This window comes from Dendrobates tinctorius, unplaced genomic scaffold, assembly GCF_039654945.1.
Source record: "Dendrobates tinctorius isolate UK_male_01 unplaced genomic scaffold, ASM3965494v1 ptg000285l, whole genome shotgun sequence".
NCBI classification, from domain to species: Eukaryota; Metazoa; Chordata; class Amphibia; order Anura; family Dendrobatidae; genus Dendrobates; species Dendrobates tinctorius.
Window position 1 is genome coordinate 472,854 of NW_027361952.1, and position 19,061 is coordinate 491,914.

At 42.4% G+C, this 19,061-nt stretch overlaps 1 protein-coding gene across 2 annotated transcripts in view; it reads left to right on the forward strand.

The window, feature by feature from the left end:
- The first annotated feature begins 6,689 nt into the window (after nucleotides 1-6,689).
- The window catches only part of PLPP1 (phospholipid phosphatase 1), a 140,442-nt gene continuing 128,070 nt past the window's right edge, over nucleotides 6,690-19,061 (forward strand). The window contains exon 1 of one of the 2 annotated variants that reach the window (XM_073559937.1): nucleotides 6,690-6,977. In XM_073559937.1, the coding sequence (XP_073416038.1) occupies nucleotides 6,920-6,977 (58 nt within the window). In that variant the 5' untranslated portion in view covers nucleotides 6,690-6,919. The remainder of the gene's footprint in view (nucleotides 6,978-19,061) is intronic. The other variant, XM_073559938.1, reaches the window with a different exon arrangement.

The window sequence follows — 19,061 nt, forward strand, 5'->3', positions numbered from 1 at the left end:
TTGGACTATCTCAGTTACTGGACCCTCATTGCTCTGTTCTGGGAAATGCTTGATTCTGAAGTTCCTTTTAAATCACAAATTAGGGCTCTTATTACATCCCTGCCAACTTCAACACAAATTTCTCAAACATGCCTTCTTCAAAATATGGAGTCCACAAACACATGGATGACATCATCTCCCACCTACATTATTGCAATGTACCTCTGTAACCTCCCTTTTAGTACTTTAGCATCACTCTAAACCACCTTCAACTACGCCTCCAGTTTTATCCACTGCTGTTCTTAATATTCTGCCTCTTCCTACTGCCATCCCATTTTCCTGGCTCCCCAATTCACAGAGAAATCCATCATAAATACTAATAATGTACATTACAAGCCCTCTACATACATTTCTGGCCTAATAACTCCCTGCACCAAAATCTCACATCCTCACTACACCTTGGTTTTTGCTTTCTCATCTTGTGTTCTCAAACTGTCTCTTAAAATTGAGCTCAAACTGGTCAAACTCCAGCCCCCTTTTGCATATGTGTTCGGTTGGATTTAAATGATGTTATATACTTATGTTATCCAAACGTTATGCATTGTAAACCATGTTTATCACTTACAGATAACTTGCATCTGATCAAAACTACCAAGTTTGGTCTTGTATCTACCATAATTCCATGTTCCATTCCATAGCTGTTAAGAACACCAGGTTGAAATTGTTTTGAGGAAATTAGCCAAGAAAAAATGCAATTGAAGTGAAAGGTTTTAGGAAAGAGTCAGACGGCCATAGAACTCCAATGGAGATTACAATGCAATGCTCACACTGATTAGCAGCTCTCCCAACGGGGTTGTGACACCATGTATTCCTATGCAGATATCCAGGGTTGGACTGGCCCACCAGAGAATCCTCCGGTGGGCCCTTTCTTCTCCTTCAGGAGAGTTCATTGTGCAAACCTTGCAGCTGCTATGGGGCTCTTTAGTGAGTGAGAAAGGTGGGACCTCAAAATCAAATCTTTGGGTGGGCCCAGTGTTCTTCAGTCTGACACTGCAGATGTCACACTCAGGTATGGAGAGCCACCAGCCAATCCGAGCATTGCATTCCAATACCCATCCAGGTTATAAACCTAGCAAACTTTTCCCTCATTATTATTAATTTTTTAACAATGAGTTGGACAACATCTAGCCAGTAGAGATGAGTTGATCGCTTTGCGTAACTCAGGTCCATGTCAAAGCTCTATGGATCTGGACAGGAACTACATGAATTTCCCAAACGGCTGGCTTTCCCTGAGTAGCGTTTGTTTCACCTGTCTGGAATGATGTCATCTGTGCAACGCACAAGGGTTAGACCAGCTACTTATAAGCCGAGCCTGGGATTCTAAAGAGTGAGGACATTTACATAGCTCATCTCCAAAGCCAAAAAGTACTGACCTGGACAGCAGAAGGGGGTGGCACAAAGTGATCTGCTCATCTATACTGACAAGCCTAAAAAATCATAATATGAAAGACAGACAGCCCAAGTGAGACTGCAACAACATAGCAAGGCCCTGTCCAGCAAGCACAAACACAAAATGTGCAACAAATAACTAGTTATTTATGAACGCAAACCCCAAAAATGTAAACCTTTCAAGGAAGTATTATTAGGTAGAGCAAGGTGCACAAAAAAGTCATAAAAAAAAACCAAATAAGAATGCTCCTGAAGCATTGATCAAGAACAGATTTTGTACTAGTTACACTCCAATGAAAATAAAAACTATATCACCAAACAGCACAAAGAATTAAAAGATCAACGCGTTATATGGCAGGACAAAAAAAAATCATGAACATGGCATGAGAAAGACAGAGAGAGAAATAGACAATTAGATTTTCATAGTTTTGCAATAGTGTCCATTGGGACACTGGGGTCTAAGGTCAATACCCAAATAAGGTAGGCCCAGATCCATGAACCTCTGCCCTCTTTGTGAGAGATTATTAAACAGATTTTCTAATTCAGAGTAGGTTGGTCGAAAACTAGATGTTTAGATGTGCATCTAAATTTGAAAAACACTCATTCATCAGGTGAAATATTTTGCACAGTGCAAAAAAAAACATTGTTCATGGTGGTGCATTATCCTGTGTAAACAGGTCTCACAGTGCCAACACTAATGGTAGCCTATGCACACTGAGTGAAGTGCTACTAGACATCCTTTTCATATCAAAATACGCTCTGCAACATCTTAACAGGACCGGTATAAGACATCTAGTCAGTAGTCTCAATATATAAACCTATTCAGAAATATCACACCATCCCTGAACCAAAAAAGGTTCTTTAGATCATCTTTATTGGCAAAAGTGTTGGTTTCTTTCATTCGACTCTTTTCTTCTTCTAGGTATAGATTGCAAATTCTGGCTATGCAACAACAAATACAACCATTTTAAGGTAATTTACCATTATTCGGCTTTTTAAACCAACGTATTGTTGATGCTTTCTGAATAATTTTTGCATAATCCACTGAAAGACAATTTCAAGGAAAAACCAAAACAAGCTTACTCAATCCAGATCCCAACTAACACTGTCCAGAGTCCAAGAGAGAAAGGAGACCTACAGTATTTTCCCACTCCAGGATTGGTTGGGTTTGTACCCATAATAAAATTTTATGCAGTTAGCTGATGGTGTCCAGTGTATCTTTTATATACATGCTACGTGACACATCAACTTTTTTGAACCAGCACTGAAATGCTCATATCACCCATAGGTTTCCTGACCCAAACTAGACAGCCATAAGGCTCGTGCAGACAACTGTATTATGGGTCCAAGTGCAATCTGACAAAACATCAGATCGCACTTGAACCACTATAATGCTATGAGTTTGTGTACATGTCTGATTTTTTCCTATGACAGAACCAGTCCAGAGAAAAACATTGCAGTAGAGGGACTGCAGACTTATCGATTTGAACCAGACGACCTCTCTAGTTACAAATCATTTTAAGGGGATTGGGTCTTTTCGATCAGTATCCGAAAGACACACCGTAAATGTGAAAACTGGGTGTGGCCTCTCTTGTGAATAGAAAGCCCTATTGCATGTTGTCCACAGTAAAGGTGGCCAGGAATGCATGGTTTTCTTCATTAAATAGGTTGTCTACTACTATTTTTGCATGAATGGCCTATCCTCAGAATAGGTCATCAATGTGTAATCAGCCAGGGTAGGGCACCTGGCCAATCAGCTGTTATCGGTGGCAGAGGCCAGAAGTATTTACTTGTAGTGGCCGGGACTTGCTACTGCAAATCCGCTTCTTAACGATTTGTATAGGAGGCGGATGAGAAATACACTGAGGAGGCCACTAAAAGTAGATGGCCAGCTCTACAAGTAAGTACTTCTAGCCGGCAACTCCGCTGCCACCAATAGTAGCAGATCGGTGGGGGTCTCGGATGCTGAACCCAGAAAATCATGTATTGATGGTCTATTCTAAGAATAGGCTGTGTTGGTGTGTGGGGTATCATTCTGTCTATATTTATATTTTTAATGATTTTAGGAGTGTTGTCTGGTTGCTCTCTATCATGTTGTGCATTCCCCACCTTGTCTATAGTCTAAACTACCTTACAAAGCGTATGATAATTGAAATCACTGTTACCATCTGCAGACTGAATGTGTCCATGCATCTTGATGAACCCCTGCTGACTTTTCTTGACTGTCTATTCATGACCCCTCTGCTCTCCAAATACCGCAAATCACCCCCAATAGTGCCTTGATCTCTGAGGCACCATTCGTAGGTCTGAGGGTCTTGAAACACTCCATCCTGACTGCATACTCCTGGATATAAGGAGGGGGCCTGAGGAGAAGGACATGCAGAACAGTAAGATACATTCTTTGTGGGATGTTGATGCTAAGGCCAATACCCCACAGAGACTTGGAGAAACTCTGATTACCCTGGATACCAATGCTGGAGGAGCCCTACATGTAGAAGTATCTTCAGCCATATCGATCTCTAAGTGGAGGACTGTGACTCGCATTTATCCCGTTTCTGGACTATTTTATCCTCTGTGTGGTGGATTGTTTTATGCACCTTTCGGTTTGCATGTAATGAAGGTTCTTGGGATTGTTCACTCATCTCTTTGTTTATTGCGTGATACCGAAGTAGGAATCCGTGACATAGGCCATCAATGTAAAAGTAGTGGACAACCTCTTTAAATACTTCCAGGTCACCCATAGACATTAACCCCTTTGCGCCGCAGCCCATTTTCATTTGTTTTTTCTCCCCTTCTTCCCACAGCCATAACTTTTTTATTTTTCCATCAATATGGCCACGTGGGGCCTTGTTTTTTTGTGGGACAAGTTGTACTTTTGAAACATATGGTTTTACCATATCGTGTACACAAAAATGGAAAAAAAATTCCTAGTGCAGTGAAATTGCAAATAAAGTGCAATCCCACACTTGTTTGTTTTTTTTTCACCATGTTCACTAAATGCTAAAACTGACCTGCCATTATGATTCTCCAGGTCATTACGATTTCATAGCCACCCGACATGTCTAGGTTCTTTTTTATCTAAGTGGTGAAAAAAAAATTACTTTGTTAAAAAAAATGCTCCATTTTCCGATACCCATAGCGTCTCCATTTTTTGTGATTTCAGGTTGGGTGAGGTCTGGATCTCAGGTTGGGTGCCCTCTGAGCTGACGTTTTTAATGATACCATTTTGGTGCAGATACGATCTTTCGATCGCCCATTATAGCATTTTAATGCAATTTCGCAGCAACCAAAAAAGTAATTCTGGCGTTTTTACTTTTTTGTTGCTACGCCATTTACCGATCCGGTTAATCCTTTTTTTTTATTGATAGATCGGGCGATTAAGAACGCGGCGATACCTAATATGTGTGTTTGTTTTTTTTTATTGTTGTATTTTGAATGGGGCAAGTGCAGAAAAGAGCGACCAGAATGGTGACCAGTCTGCAAACCCTGTCTTATGAGGAAAGGTTGCAGGATTTGGGAATGTTTAGTTTGCAGAATAGAAGACTGAGGGGAGACTTAATAGCTGTCTACAAATATCTAAAGGGCTGTCACATTGTAGAAGGATCATCTTTATTCTCATTTGTACAAGGAAAGACTAGAAGCAATGGGATGAAACTGAATGGGAGGAGACACAGATTAGATATTAGAAAAAACTTTTTGACAGAGTGATCAATGAGTGGAACAGGCTGCCACGAGAAGTGGTGAGTTCTCCTTCAATAGAAGTCTTCAAACACAGGCTGGACAGACATCTATCTGGGATGATTTAGCGAATCCTGCTTTGAGCAGGGGGTTGGACCAGATGGCCCAGGAGGTCCCTTGCAACTCTACCATTCTATGATTCTATGAAACGGGGGTGATTTAAACTTTTATACTTTTTAAATATTTTTATAAACTTTTCTTGTTTTTACTTTTGGCATGCTTCCATAGTCTCCATGAGAGGCTAGGTGCTGCCATAAACCGATCGGCTCGGCTACATACAGGCGATGATCACATCGCCTATATGTAGCTGAATTACTCACTTGCTATGAGCGCTGACCACTGCAAGCAAGCCACTGCACAGCAAGCCAGCAGTGACAATCATAGAGGTCTCCAGGAGACCTCCGGTTGTCATGCAAACCCACTGGTGGGTGACCCGCGATCACATGACAGGGGTCACTGGTGGGCGGATTTCCGGCCCGATGGCAGGAAGCGCACTTTAAATGCCGCTGTCAGAGTGTGACAGTGGCATTTAATGGGTTAATAGCCGCGGGTGGATCGCGATTACACCAGCGGCTATTACGAGCACATGTCAGCTATTCAAAACATTGAAACATTTGGCAGGTTGTGAACTGGTTAAATTGCTTAGAAGTTCCCAATGTTGACAAAAAAAGCGCCCAGTACTGATCATAGGGCGCCGATTCTGGTGTGAGGGGATCTACATGTATCCAACATGAGATTCTAAACACCCAAGAATCACTCCTTCCTGTAGGATCCGTCTACACACGTAATAATAAGGCTGTGTTGACATACAGCGGTTTTTTAGCGGCATTTTTAGTGGTTTTGCCTATAAAACCGCAAAAAATAAGCTTCCCATTCATTTCTATGCATTTTGCACTTTTTGGGCATATTGATGCTTTTTTTACCACAAAAAAAAGCATCGCGATAAAGAACGCAACATGCTCATTAATTTCACGGATTTTTCCACGTTTCTGGCTAGTTCAATGCGTTTTGAAAACGCAGCGGAAAAAAACGCTTCAAAGCCGCGCAAAAAACGAAAACACGTGGAAAACGCGAAGACAAAAAAGGCGCGGTTTCTGGGAAGGGAGTCAGGTTTTTGAGCAGAATTTTTCGGCTACAGATCCTGCAGGAAATTCCCTAATGTACCCATGTTGGCACCTGCTGCTCCCTGTGACGTCACTGCGCGACACATCAAAGCGCAGGAGAGTAATGACGTCGCTGTCGGCAACCTCGAGCCGCACCTCACTCCGTTCAGTAGCAGCCAGTGCCTCCCGCACCTACTTGTCGCGCATGCGTACTCCCCACCCTTTACCATGCTAATACGCATACGCCAGAGTAGTTTAGTAGTTTTGATTCGACTCCGCCCTCACCACACCTATCGTGACGACGCAGAACAGGATTGGTCGCTTCTATTCCCTACGGAAGCTGCGGATTGGGCTACGCCCCCCGTGACTGCCCATCCGATTTATGATTGGCTGATAACTTCATACGTCACGTCATATTTATGGTCCGTCCCATCAACACTACACAGCTCTAGCCGACTCCGTGCAGACAGATAAGACTCCTGTCCGTGCGCAGCCTGTGCGCTGAGTCACTGACGCCCTGTACCCCGGAGGAATGTCACCTGTCTGTGGTCTGTGACAATCCACCCACCCGGACTATCACTCCACACGTGAGACTGCTGGAGCTGCTCCGGTGACCGGCACTTGTCTCCTGTTTAGCAAATACCAGCGACATGTTTGACAAAACGAGGATCCCGTTTGTCGTTCTGGACCTAGTGTGCGTGGTGCTCGGTATGTACCGTGTCCGTGTGCTCAGCATGCTCTCTGTCCCTTTAAATGTGGGGGGGGGGGGTCACCGTGCATGTCACCTGTCATGTCGCCTGCATGCTTTGCGTTATGCACTAACCTGCCTGCGATCCTTCACTTTCCTGGGAGACTCTACAACTCACTTGTCGCACAAGTTTAATGAATAGGTAAAAAAAGAAATCTTCTCTGCTCCTGGGAATGCTGAGTGACCCCCCCCCACTGTTGACATCACCCCCGTCCTACCTGGGGGTTGTCACCCAGCTTTCTCACGCCCCTGAACAGTATCTGATGTGTATTTCTGCAGTAGTAAGCCAACACTTGGGCTTTGTTGGCTTTTTTTTTGGATCAGATCTGCTCCGTAATCCTCTTCAAAAACTCTTTGGAGCACTCATCCTATTGAATTCTATGGGAAATCCATGAGGTGATGAGGTTCTGAAAAACACCTGGTTGAGAAAATTAAGGCTGGAAGAAATGTTTCATGAGAAAATCTCTTCCAAACCTATTTTTGCGGACAGATTACAGTTCTGTAGTATAGGGAGCTGAAGATGGTCTTGTAAATGATTAAATACTGAGTAAAAAAAAAAAAGCACATAGATAAGTGAGACTAAATCATCCCAATTCTATGGATGAAAAGTGGACTGATTATTTATTTATTTTTTTTTAACTCTCGTGTGACCCTAGGATTCCCAGTCTTGTAAAGTCTCAAAGCTGTATGTGAACAACGCTTTAAGGCTATGTGAACACGTAGATTTTGGTCCTGCGGATTTTTCCACGCGGATTTGTAAAAATCCGCAGATAAAATCTCAGGTCAAAAGACCTGCTGTTTAGCCCTGCGGTTTCACACCTCTACAATGGAGAAGGTGTGAAACTGCAGCGGAATCCGCACAAAGAATTGACATGCTGCGGATTGTAACACGCAGCAAATCCGCGTGGAAAAATCCGCAGCATGTGCACAGCGTTTTTGGTTTTACCATCGGAAACAATGGTACTGTACAACGCAGCTAAATCTGCTGCGGACCCGCAGGGCCAGAAACGCTGCAGATCCACAGCAGAATCCGCACCGTGTGCACGTGGCCTAAATCTGCTACAAATTTTGGTTAGATGTGCTATTGTGTGAGCAGAAGATCTACAGGACAATTGGCACCGTCAAGCATCCTCGGCAGTTAAAGGGGTTGTCACAAGAACAAAGTTAATTTTAATCAATAGATCTTCGAGTAATAATTTCCCCAGTTGGATGTGTTTAAAGAAAAAAAAAAAAAAAAAAAGTTTTTGTGCTGAGATAATCTTATAAATGTGCCCCTGCTGTGTATAATGCCTATGTCTCCCCATGCAGGGGGATGAACGAGAGGAGTATACAGACATTACAGCACAGGACTACCGATAATTCTTTCTTTGAGTTAAAACTTTTTTTTAATAACCGGCAGGGAAATGTTTGATCTCGAAGAAAGAATCAGCTGTGATCCTATGTTGTAATGTCTGTATACTTTTTTTTACTTTTTTTTTCCTCTTCTGCCCAGGAGATGTGGAATGATCAGACCAAGCACCTGTACGGTCAGACACGGCCATTACACAGTACACAGCAGGGGAACATTTATAAGATTATCTCAGCACAGGAACATTTTTTTTTAAACACATTCAATTGTGGAAATTATTATTATTCCAGGATCTATATTGATTAAAATAAATCTTACCATTCGCTTTGTTTGTGGGGAAATCCCTTTAAGTCCCAAATAGATAACACTTTAGTTGGCGCAACAAATTCACCCTCCGAAATGTCTTGTGTTGGTCATGGCAGAATCTCCATTTTCCTGCCTGGAAGGTTTATTGTCATTGGATTTCCCATGGATCTCACAGTGGAGTCTGCTCCTAACATAGCCTCCGGGTTAGTAATGACAATACGTTGCTGCATAGAAGAAACTTGATTTTTCAGGGGTGAAATAAAGCTCCATGATCCCTTTTTCCAGAGCTGTATTTTGCAGCCAAGCTTTCCCAAGAGCAGATAAAACAAGCACAACATTTTTATTTCTCCAAGATATGTATATATATATATATATATAATATATATATAGTTTTTGTTACCCTTGTATGCAAGTCAGGATTATTCCTTGTGTGTACCTTGTATTATAGTCTATGTCCAGACCCGGCGGAGTGAGGGTCTCCTGACCCAAATCTGTGTGTTCATGAGGCGATTGCGTTCAGGTATATAGACCCTTTGCCAGTTTGGACATCGCAGTTTGCACTTTGGCTGAGAAAATGACACTCTTCTTGACAATATTACCCTTTGAAGTCCTACCCCAAAATTAGAAGGATGCTTTTGTACCCAGTAACCATTCTGTGCATGGGAGCAGTGAAAGACTGTAGCACAATCACTCAGTTGGGCTACAAAATATCTATTTAACATGTGCTGCCGATCTTAATGGCTACTTGGTTTTATAGGTGAAACGGCTGTTTCTCTCCAAAATTATTAGGCTGACTTCACTTATTTTTCCCCTGTGGACAAACTCCCCTTTTTTTTCTACTTCCTAAACGTGATGACTTGAGCGTTTGGACCCTCACCTATCAGCAGAACAGAGATTTTTAGCCACATTAGAAATTGGAGCAGCAGTTCGAGTGCTCCATTCATTCTGTATAGGGCTATAGGAAAAATCTCAGAGCAGTGCTTGGAAATCCCATAAAAGATTAGAGGGGCTGTCTGCTACTTGGACAACCTCTTTTCAATTGCCATATTCCTCTTTTAAAAACAAACAAAAAAAAAAAAAAAAAAAAAGCAGCCTGCCCTCTCCTCCAGTGCTGGGTTCCATTCCAGCGATGGCTGAACTGGCACTCGCATGACCTTCTGTCCCGCGAGCTCTGGAGCCAATCAGTGGCTGCTTCACTGTCCCTTCCTTTGGAAGAAACTGTTATTCTGAAGAGGTCGGAGCTGCTGCTCTTTGGCTTTCCTTGAATGTTGGCTACATTCGACAAAAAGGGAGAGTGAAGCTGCAACTGATTGACTGCAGGGAACCCTGGGAGAGCCAGTGCAGTCACGGACAAGTGCCAGGGTCCTAAGCAAGCGGGGGGGCACTTGCCGTTGTGGACATCAGAATGCACTGAGCCCCCGTGCTTTATACTGTTTGAAATACTTGCCTCTTCTTGTTCCCCATTGGCTGTGGGTCCCGTATCTTCAGTGTCTCATCTCTGCAATGTCTGAGGGCGCAATGATGTCACTACAGCATACCCACTGTGCTGGGCAGTGCAAAGAGACAGAAGAGGCTGAGGAGACCGGCGCTGCAGCTGGCGAGGAACAAGGAGAGTTGAGTATTTGATGATTTATTTTTTATGTATTGAGCCCATTCTCTATGAAGCATTATATGGTGCCCATCATTCTATATGGAGCATTATATGGGGCCCATTATTGTGCATGGAGCATTATATGGGGCCCATTATTGTGCATGGAGCATTATATGGGGCCCATTGTTTTGTATGGAGCAATACATGGGGCTCATGATACTGTGTGGAGCAATATATGGGGCTCATACTGTATTGAGAAATATATGGGGCTCATGATACTATATGGAGCAACATATGGGGCTCATGATACTGTATGGAGCAATATTTGGGGCTCATAATATTGTATGGAGGACTATACTGTCCGGTCTGAGATGAAAACTTTTGAATCATCCCCAGGGCGTGCACTGTACGCTGCAAGGATTCACTGGCTTCTGAGCTATTGTAGAATGTACTATAGATAACTCTTGTTACTGTAATGTAAGTGAAACTTTTGGCAATGTACTATACCTATATTTCTCTGCTGTATCTGTGCATCAAGAGTCGTGGTATGCATTAGAGGCCCACTGAGACTTTTTCGCCCGTGGCCCACCAAATCCTGTGGCTGGCCCTGAATGCAATCATAGCTGGAATGGCACTGGCTTAATATAGCAATTGAGAAGGTGTTGTCTGAGTAGTGGACAGCTTTTTTAATGGAGTGACAGACAAGGATGTGCGCCGCAGCTCCATTCTAACATGGATAAAAGTTCTACTTTTGGCCAATCGGTGGAGGTCAGAGCCTCACCAATCAATAAGTTGTCACGTGAATAGATAACTTGTTGTTAACAAATGAACTATTGATTGTGCTACAGTCCAGAAATTGGCCTCCTAATAGTAAGCCAGCAAAACTGATGGAGACAGAATTTGGTAATAAATTGTCAAAGAATTTTGCAAAGTATGGCCATGTCACGATTAAGCCTAAAATTGCACTTGTTTCCTCTGTTTTTATGGTTCTTGAAAATGTTTTGTAATATGGGCAGGATCTCCACTGCCAGGCAAACATTATAATTGATGGCAGAAACTGGCCTCATTTATATTTCAAATTTATGCCAACTCTGAGACGAGACCTCCTGGCACAGACAACAGAGATCTTCCAGATCTATTAAAAGGTGTGCTCTTAATAAATGAGGGTAATCTTATGCCAGCTAACTTTATATTAAAGCCTGCCTAAGAAAAACAGGTACATCACTATTATAGTGTCTGTTGCATTTAATAATGAATTGCGCCATGTTTAGAGAATCTGCAGACTCATACGTGTTATGAGGTGGTGTGACTGTATACTGTCATATCAAATAAGAACTCAATTATGTGTTATTTTATTTGAAGTTCATACTTAATTGCCACTTGTATTAGTTAAAAATATTTTTTTTTTCCCTCCATAATCTATTTCTTGCCTGTCGTACATGTACACCACCATAATAAATTTTGCTCAATGTCACAAAATTTTTACACTTTTCAAGGGGCAGCGCTGGGCCGCAGCGAATCTGGACAAGTGCTGGAGCCCACTCCATACGAGGACATAAGTTCTGGCTGTGTTGTTCACCTGAGGGGTGGGTCGAACTGCTGCTTTGGGAGCAACCTCTGATTGCATCAGTTGAACACCTTAAATGCCGCTGTCAACTGTGACAGCAGCATTAAAGGGGTTTCCCACTGGTAAAATCCCACAAGTAAAATAAAATACCTTATTCTCACCTCTTGAACGAACGACGGCCCAGCAATGTTGGCACCGGTGCTCACATGACATTGTTATGCCATCCACTGTTGGTCTTCTCCGCTCACTCTTTCCTCTCGTGTCTGGGGGAGGTGTGTGCTCTGCAGACCCCTAGTGGCCACGGATTCTTATGTCACAAGATCACTGGGAGACCCAGCGCAAAGATTACTCTGTGTTCCAGTGCATGAGGGGAGTCTACATTTTTTTTTTTTTTTATGCAGGGAAGGAGGGATCAAGGGAATGGGGGATGAGTACAGTATTTAAAAGGGGTTGTCCAAGTAATGAGCAGCCTCTTTAAGGTGTTGGAAATGGGGTGACAATATCATGGACTTAGACCAAGCCCCAGTGTCAGCCATGTTTGGACGCATCACATATTTTATAACACAAGGCAATATCGCCTCATTGCAGTGTATTGTACCAGCGATCACAGGTTCCAGTCTTGTACTGAGGCTAATAGAAGGTGTAGCTCTAGGAAGATGAGCGAAAGCAAAGAGGGGCCCACTGGCCATTTGCATCTCGTTTCATGTCAATCAAACTTATTCAAAATGCTAAAATGCAATGTTTTTCGACTCCAGCCTTTTTTTGAGGATGAAGTTTCTAGATTTTTCATCAAAGTGGTCACTGCTTCAGTCAGGATGTGTGGTGGGAGCCATTTTTGTTCTATTGTGGTGTGAAAAATCTAAGAAAGGGGGAAAAACGAGACTTATTGCCCCTAGGAACCAATCAGCACTCTGGGAGAAAACAAGGGGAACTTGTTATGATTGAGTCACCGTAGGAGGCAAAAACATAAATGCTAGCTAAGTCCAGAAAACCAGAGAGGTTGGCAGCTATCGGATTGCAGACCCCTGAACCTATCAACACAACTAGCAGTAGCCGTGGGGGGTTCCTACGATGCCCTAGACCCCTCGATCACAGCCGGAGAATTAAATAGCCTAAAGACAGAAAGGGAAATCTAAACTGCCCCAGAGCAGACCCCAAAGCAAAAGGCAGCCCCCCACATATAATGACGGTGAAGTAAGAAGAAAGACTGAGCAAAGACGGGGCCCAAGCTAACTAGATAGGAAAGGACAGGAAGGCTGCTGTCTGCAATCCGTGAAAAACCCTATGAAAATAAGAGCCAACAGACTGACAGAGAAAAAGGCCCTGAAGACGCTGGGCTTCAAAAAGACTATGTCAGTACTCAGGAATATTCTGAAGACAGAGCAACAGGCTCTGTCTGTCTGAGCAACAGCTCACCCCAGCAGGGAATGGCAGAATCCAGAAAAGCAAGGCAAACAAAAGCAAAACACAAATGCTAAAAGGCAAAGCAGAAAACTTAGCTTTAGAGGAGCAGAAATCAGACTGGTTTCCTAGAAGTCCACAGAGAAATCACCCGCAGGGCAGAAGGGCGTCGGCAGCCTTATATCCAGTCCGTAACTCCACTCAGCCAGTTGTCGTCATTAGGCTCAGGTGCCTGATAATCAGGCTCATTACCTTCCTTTACCAGAATAGGGAGTTCACCAGACCTCAGTGACGAAGGGGAAAATGAACTCACAACAGGAACTGCTACCTTGGGTCTAATCTTTATAAACAGGGAGGAAATGGTTGAGGATGTAAAAGTAGCTGGGACCCTAGGAGGTAGCGACCATGCTATTTTAGAATTTTGGATAACTAGAGGAGGAAGACCTGTGAAGACTCAGACTTCAAGGTTAGATTTCAGAAAGGCAGATTTTAAGGGATTCAGAAAGAGAATTGGAGGGATCCAATGGCTGGATATCCTTAAAGACAAAAATGTCCAGGAAGGATGGGAAATCTTGAAAAATGAAATTCTCAAAGCACAGTTGTTAACAATTCCGAAAAGAGGGAAGAATAGGAAGCATTTAAGGAAACCAGGATGGATGAACACAGAACTTAAGCACATTCTAAAAAGGAAGAAAGAAATGTTTATACAATGGAAAGAGGGAGGCATATCTAAAGAAGAATATAATTATGTCTGCAGAACCTGCAGGGCACAAATCAGATTAACTAAAGCTGACAATGAATTGAGGCTTGCAAGAGATGTCAAAAGCAATAATAAAGGATTTTGGGGATATGTCAAAAGTAAAAGAAAAGATGCTATAGGATTTTTACAGGATGAAAATGATGAAATGGTAAGACAAGATGTTGAGAAGGCCGAACTTTTAAATTCCTATTTTGCATCTGTTTTCTCTCAAAAAGGATATGTAACATCAGCTGTTCTTCACTGTCCTATTAAGGGAATAGAAGAATCCAGGATATCTATAAACAGAAAGATAGTGAGGAAACACTTAGCTAACCTAAATGAATTCAAGTCTCCAGGTCCAGATGAATTACACCTCAGAGTACTGAAGGAGATAGCAGAAGAAATTTTTGAACTCCTCTCCATAATCTTTGAAAATTCTTGGAGAACAGGAGAAGTCCCAGAAGACTGGAGAAGAGCAAATGTTGTTCCTATCTTCAAAAAGGGAAGAAGGTTGACCCAGGCAACTATAGGCCGGTGAGTCTGAACAAATTATTAAACAACATGTATGTCAGTACCTGGATAAGAATGAAGTGATTAAACAGAGTCAGCATGGGTTTGTAACTAATAAGTCATGTCAGACTAACTTAATTTTCTTCTATGACGGAATCACTGATTGGGTGGATCAAGGAAATGCTGTAGATATAGTATATCTTGACTTCAGCAAAGCATTTGACAAAGTATCTCATACAATCCTTATTGAAAAAATGACTAAGTATGGAATGGACAAGGCAACTGATAGGTGGATTCATAACTGGCTTAGTGATCGGACCCAAAGAGTGGTCGTAAATGGCTGCACATCCAGGTGTAAAAATGTCTCAAGTGGGGTACCACAGGGCTCTGTCCTGGGCCCTGTATTGTTCAACATCTTTATCAATGATTTAGATGAAGGAATTGAGGGTAAACTGATTAAATTTGCTGATGACACAAAGCTAGGAGGGATAGCTAATACTAGAGAAAGAGAGAGGATTCAAAAAGATATAAATAAACTGGAGCAGTGGGCAGCAACTAACAGAATGGTTTTTAACAGGGAAAAATGCAAAGTACTACATCTGGGCAATAAAAATGAAAAAAGCATATACAGAATGGGAGGAATAGGGCTAAGTGACAGCACATGTGAAAAAGACTTGGGTATACTAATAGATCACAGACTGAATATGAGTCAACAGTGTGATGCAGCAGCAAAAAAGGCAAATGCAGTACTAGGATGTTTTAACAGAAGCATACAGTCTAGTTCACGTGAAGTCATTATTGCCCTCTTCTACTCCTCTTTGGTCAGACCTCATCTGGAATATTGTGTCCAGTTTTGGGCACCACATTTTAAAAAAGACATCAACAAACTGGAGCAAGTTCAGAAAAGAGCGACCAAAATGGTGACCGGTCTGCAAACCCTGTCTTATGAGGAAAGGTTGCAGGATTTGGGATTGTTTAGTTTGCAAAAGAGAAGACTGAGAGGAGACTTAATAGCTGTCTACAAATATCTAAAGGGCTGTCACATTGTAGAAGGATCATCTTTATTCTCATTTGCACAAGGAAAGACTAGAAGCAATGGGATGAAACTGAATGGGAGGAGACACAGATTAGATATTAGAAAAAAACTTTTTGACAGAGTCATCAATGAGTGGAACAGGCTGCCACGAGAAGTGGTGAGTTCTCCTTCAATGGAAGTCTTCCAACAGAGGCTGGACAGACATCTGTCTGGGATGATTTAGCGAATCCTGCTTTGAGCAGGGGGTTGGACCAGATGGCCCAGGAGGTCCCTTCCAACTCTACCATTCTATGATTCCATTTGTTGAACTGCTCTGGAAAAACGAAAGGTGAGGTTTGGTTGCCGTATACGACAAGGTCTGTTTTTTGTAAGAAGTTGAATGCTGCTTTGTGACTGTTCTGTTCTAGAGGCTTTTGGAGTTCTGGATAAGTAAATGGTGAAATTACGAATGTTTTGTTTATCGAGCTCCAGTAAATTTGTCTTCGCCATTTTGAACTAATAACTGTGGAGAAATATATTAAAATTGGTTTGGTATTTGCTGAAATGACCTTGCATGATGATGATGAAGTCAGTGTAGATAGTTAACAGTCAAACCAGTGTTCATCAAGGTATTTAAAGGGTTCTCTGGGAATAGGGAAAAAAAAGAAAATGTAACTGAGTAAATTCCTAAATATATTATCAGATTTGTTTTGTCTAGGCAGGTAAATACTGTAGGGCGTTAAAATGGCTGTCATCTTGTTACACAGGAGAAACCTGTCCTGGTATATTAAAGGGGCTGTCCACTACTATAACAAACCATTTGTGTTCAAAATATTTGGCCCTAATAAAATCAAAAAGCCTTTACTCCCCTCCCGTGCCGGCGCCATTCCAGCAGTGTCTTCACTCAGTGTCCCGGGTCTCCCATGCGGCTATGACACATGAGCTCGGTGCTCAATCAGCGCTGGCGTCACTGTCCATACCTCTATGACTTCCTCTTCATGTTCAATTAATATGAAGACGGGAACAGTGATGCCATCGGCTGATTGGGGGCGGGCTCACATGTCACAACAACCGCATATGAACCCCGGTACCGCGAGTGCCGACACTGCTGGAATGGCGCTAGCGCAGAAGGCGAGTATAAGCTTTTTTTTATTTTATCGGGTACCAAACATTTAGGGCAGGAAGTGGTTATCCTAGTTGTGAACATCCCCCTTTAAGAGGACTGGTAACTGAGCATGTGCAGAAGAAAGTTCTGCTGCTGTGAAAAGAAACCACTGCTTACTGTCAAGCTATCTCCAGGTCACATCAGCAGAGCTTCATACTGCACATGCTCAGATTCCTGTCCAATTAACACCCTAGGACAGGCTTATGTCATTGTAACAAGATGGCGATGATTTATATGTGCTACAGTGATTGGCTCCCGACACAAAACTCTTTGTGATCTGCTAATTAAAAGATATTTAGTAATTTTTCTAATTACATTTATTTTTCTAGTACAGAAGAAAACCATGTATTAAGTAAGCTGGTAACTAAAAATCACCAAGGAAATTTTAGCAAATTTATAAACCATAGACTTTGCTGCTGGAATGACTCTTTCCCTCGTCCTTTCGCCCCTCTCTCCTTCTCACCCTCCCCCACTCTCTTCCACTCTCTCTCCTTCTCCTTTGCAGGCCAGTCACATCAAATGTTCTTGCTTGTCTGAGAATTACTAATAAACTGAGATATTAAGATGCCAGTCATAGCATTGTGATTTTCTGTAGTCAGAGATCTGCTCTGTGTGCTCATTGGGCGATGAATATTGGGCATCTGCAGCCTAATGCAGCACTTTAATGTAAATGCCTTATGGGTTCGTGCCAAGATGCTTGTGCTGCTGCAGTACCAAGTGATCTAGTATAACAAGATAAGTGCAAGTCCCAGAGCTTGTGTGTGCTTTTTTTTTTTTTATTTATTTTTTTTATATATTTTCCTAACGATTATGTCCATTACAAAGATGGCATATTAAGAGGAAAGTGTATTAATGGGTATGTAGATACACTTCTTAACCTTTTTGGTTTCCTATTAAATCTAAGAAATTGTTTTGAAATAAAGGGATTTGAGAAATTCTTCCTGGCTTATGTGCACAGTGAAAAGCTGAGCTTAGGTAGAGATAGGGGAAACAAGGTACCGTATTATGCAAGATCTATTTAAGTCAGTAAATATTGGCAGTCCACCAAACCATCCAATATTGGTGAGATCAGTGGGACCATCTTATGTACTAAGCTTTCTAAGGCTGTGTGCCCACGCAAGCATTTTTTTTTCGCATTTTTTAATCGTTTACTGGCAAAAACGCTTAAAAATCATTCAGTTCATTTTAATGCATTTTGCACTTTGTGCATATTGATGCGTTTTTTTTTTCCGCGAAAAAACGCTTCGCGGTAAAACGCAGCATGCTCATTAATTTTGCGGAAAAGTCCACGTTTTTAGCTATTTTCTATGTGTCTGGGGACGCGCGGAAAAAAACGCATCGAAAACGTGCTTTTTTTTTTTTTCGCGGAAAAACAGTGCATTTTCTGGGAAGGAGTCCGGTTTTCAAGCAGAAATTTTCTGCATACGTGGGCACATAGCCTTAGGGCATGTGCACACGTTGCAGATTTGCCTGTAGAATTTTCTGCACAGAATCTGCACCTCTTGGCAGAAAACGCAGGTTAAAATCCATGCGGGTTTTTCATGTGGATTGTATGCGTTTTTGTAAGCTAAATAAAGATATGTTAATTAACAAAAAAAACATTGATGTCATTTCTGGTCTAACCTCCCACACTCCATTAGGCCGGCTTCACATTTGCGGTTTAGTCCGAAGGGTTTGATGCGCATACATCCGCATGTGTCCTGTGTATCTATCTTTAACATGGGACATGCGTTTGTATGCGTTAGGGTGCGTTTGCGTACGGCTGCGCCTCTTTGCAGTATGCGGTGGGGTGCCCTGAAAGCATCTTGTTGCATTTTTTTTTTGCTGCGTCAAATATCCAGTCGTCCGCATGCGGATGACGTGCGTACCCCCCCCCCTGCATTACTGGCTATGTAAACGCAAGCGTACACAACGACGTGTACGCTTTGTTTGCGTACGCAAGAATTTACATAAGACACACCCATTGGGCATGGCTTGTGTAAATTAAAAAATTCGTCGGGAAAATGGCACTTCCATATCGTCGGCAACCACATGCATGCGTTTGCAGTTGCGGACGATACGCTGCGGACTCAACCGCAAATGTGATCCTAGCCTTGGACAGATGGATAATCGACAGATGGATAAATAGTAAGGCCGATGTTTATTAATGAACAATATGTTTAATTTTGAAAATAGGGAAAAAAAATGGTGTAGGCTCCCACGCGATTTTCTGTGCCAGAGAGGGAAAGCCGATGGCCGGGGTCCAATATTTGTAGCCTGGGAAGGGGGTAATATCCATGGCCCCTACCTAGGCTATGAATATCAGCCCGCAGCTGTCTGCATAGCCTTTACAGGCTATTAAAATAGGGGGACCCCCAAAAAAATGACGTGGGGTCCCCCTATATTTTAAAGCCAGAAAGGCT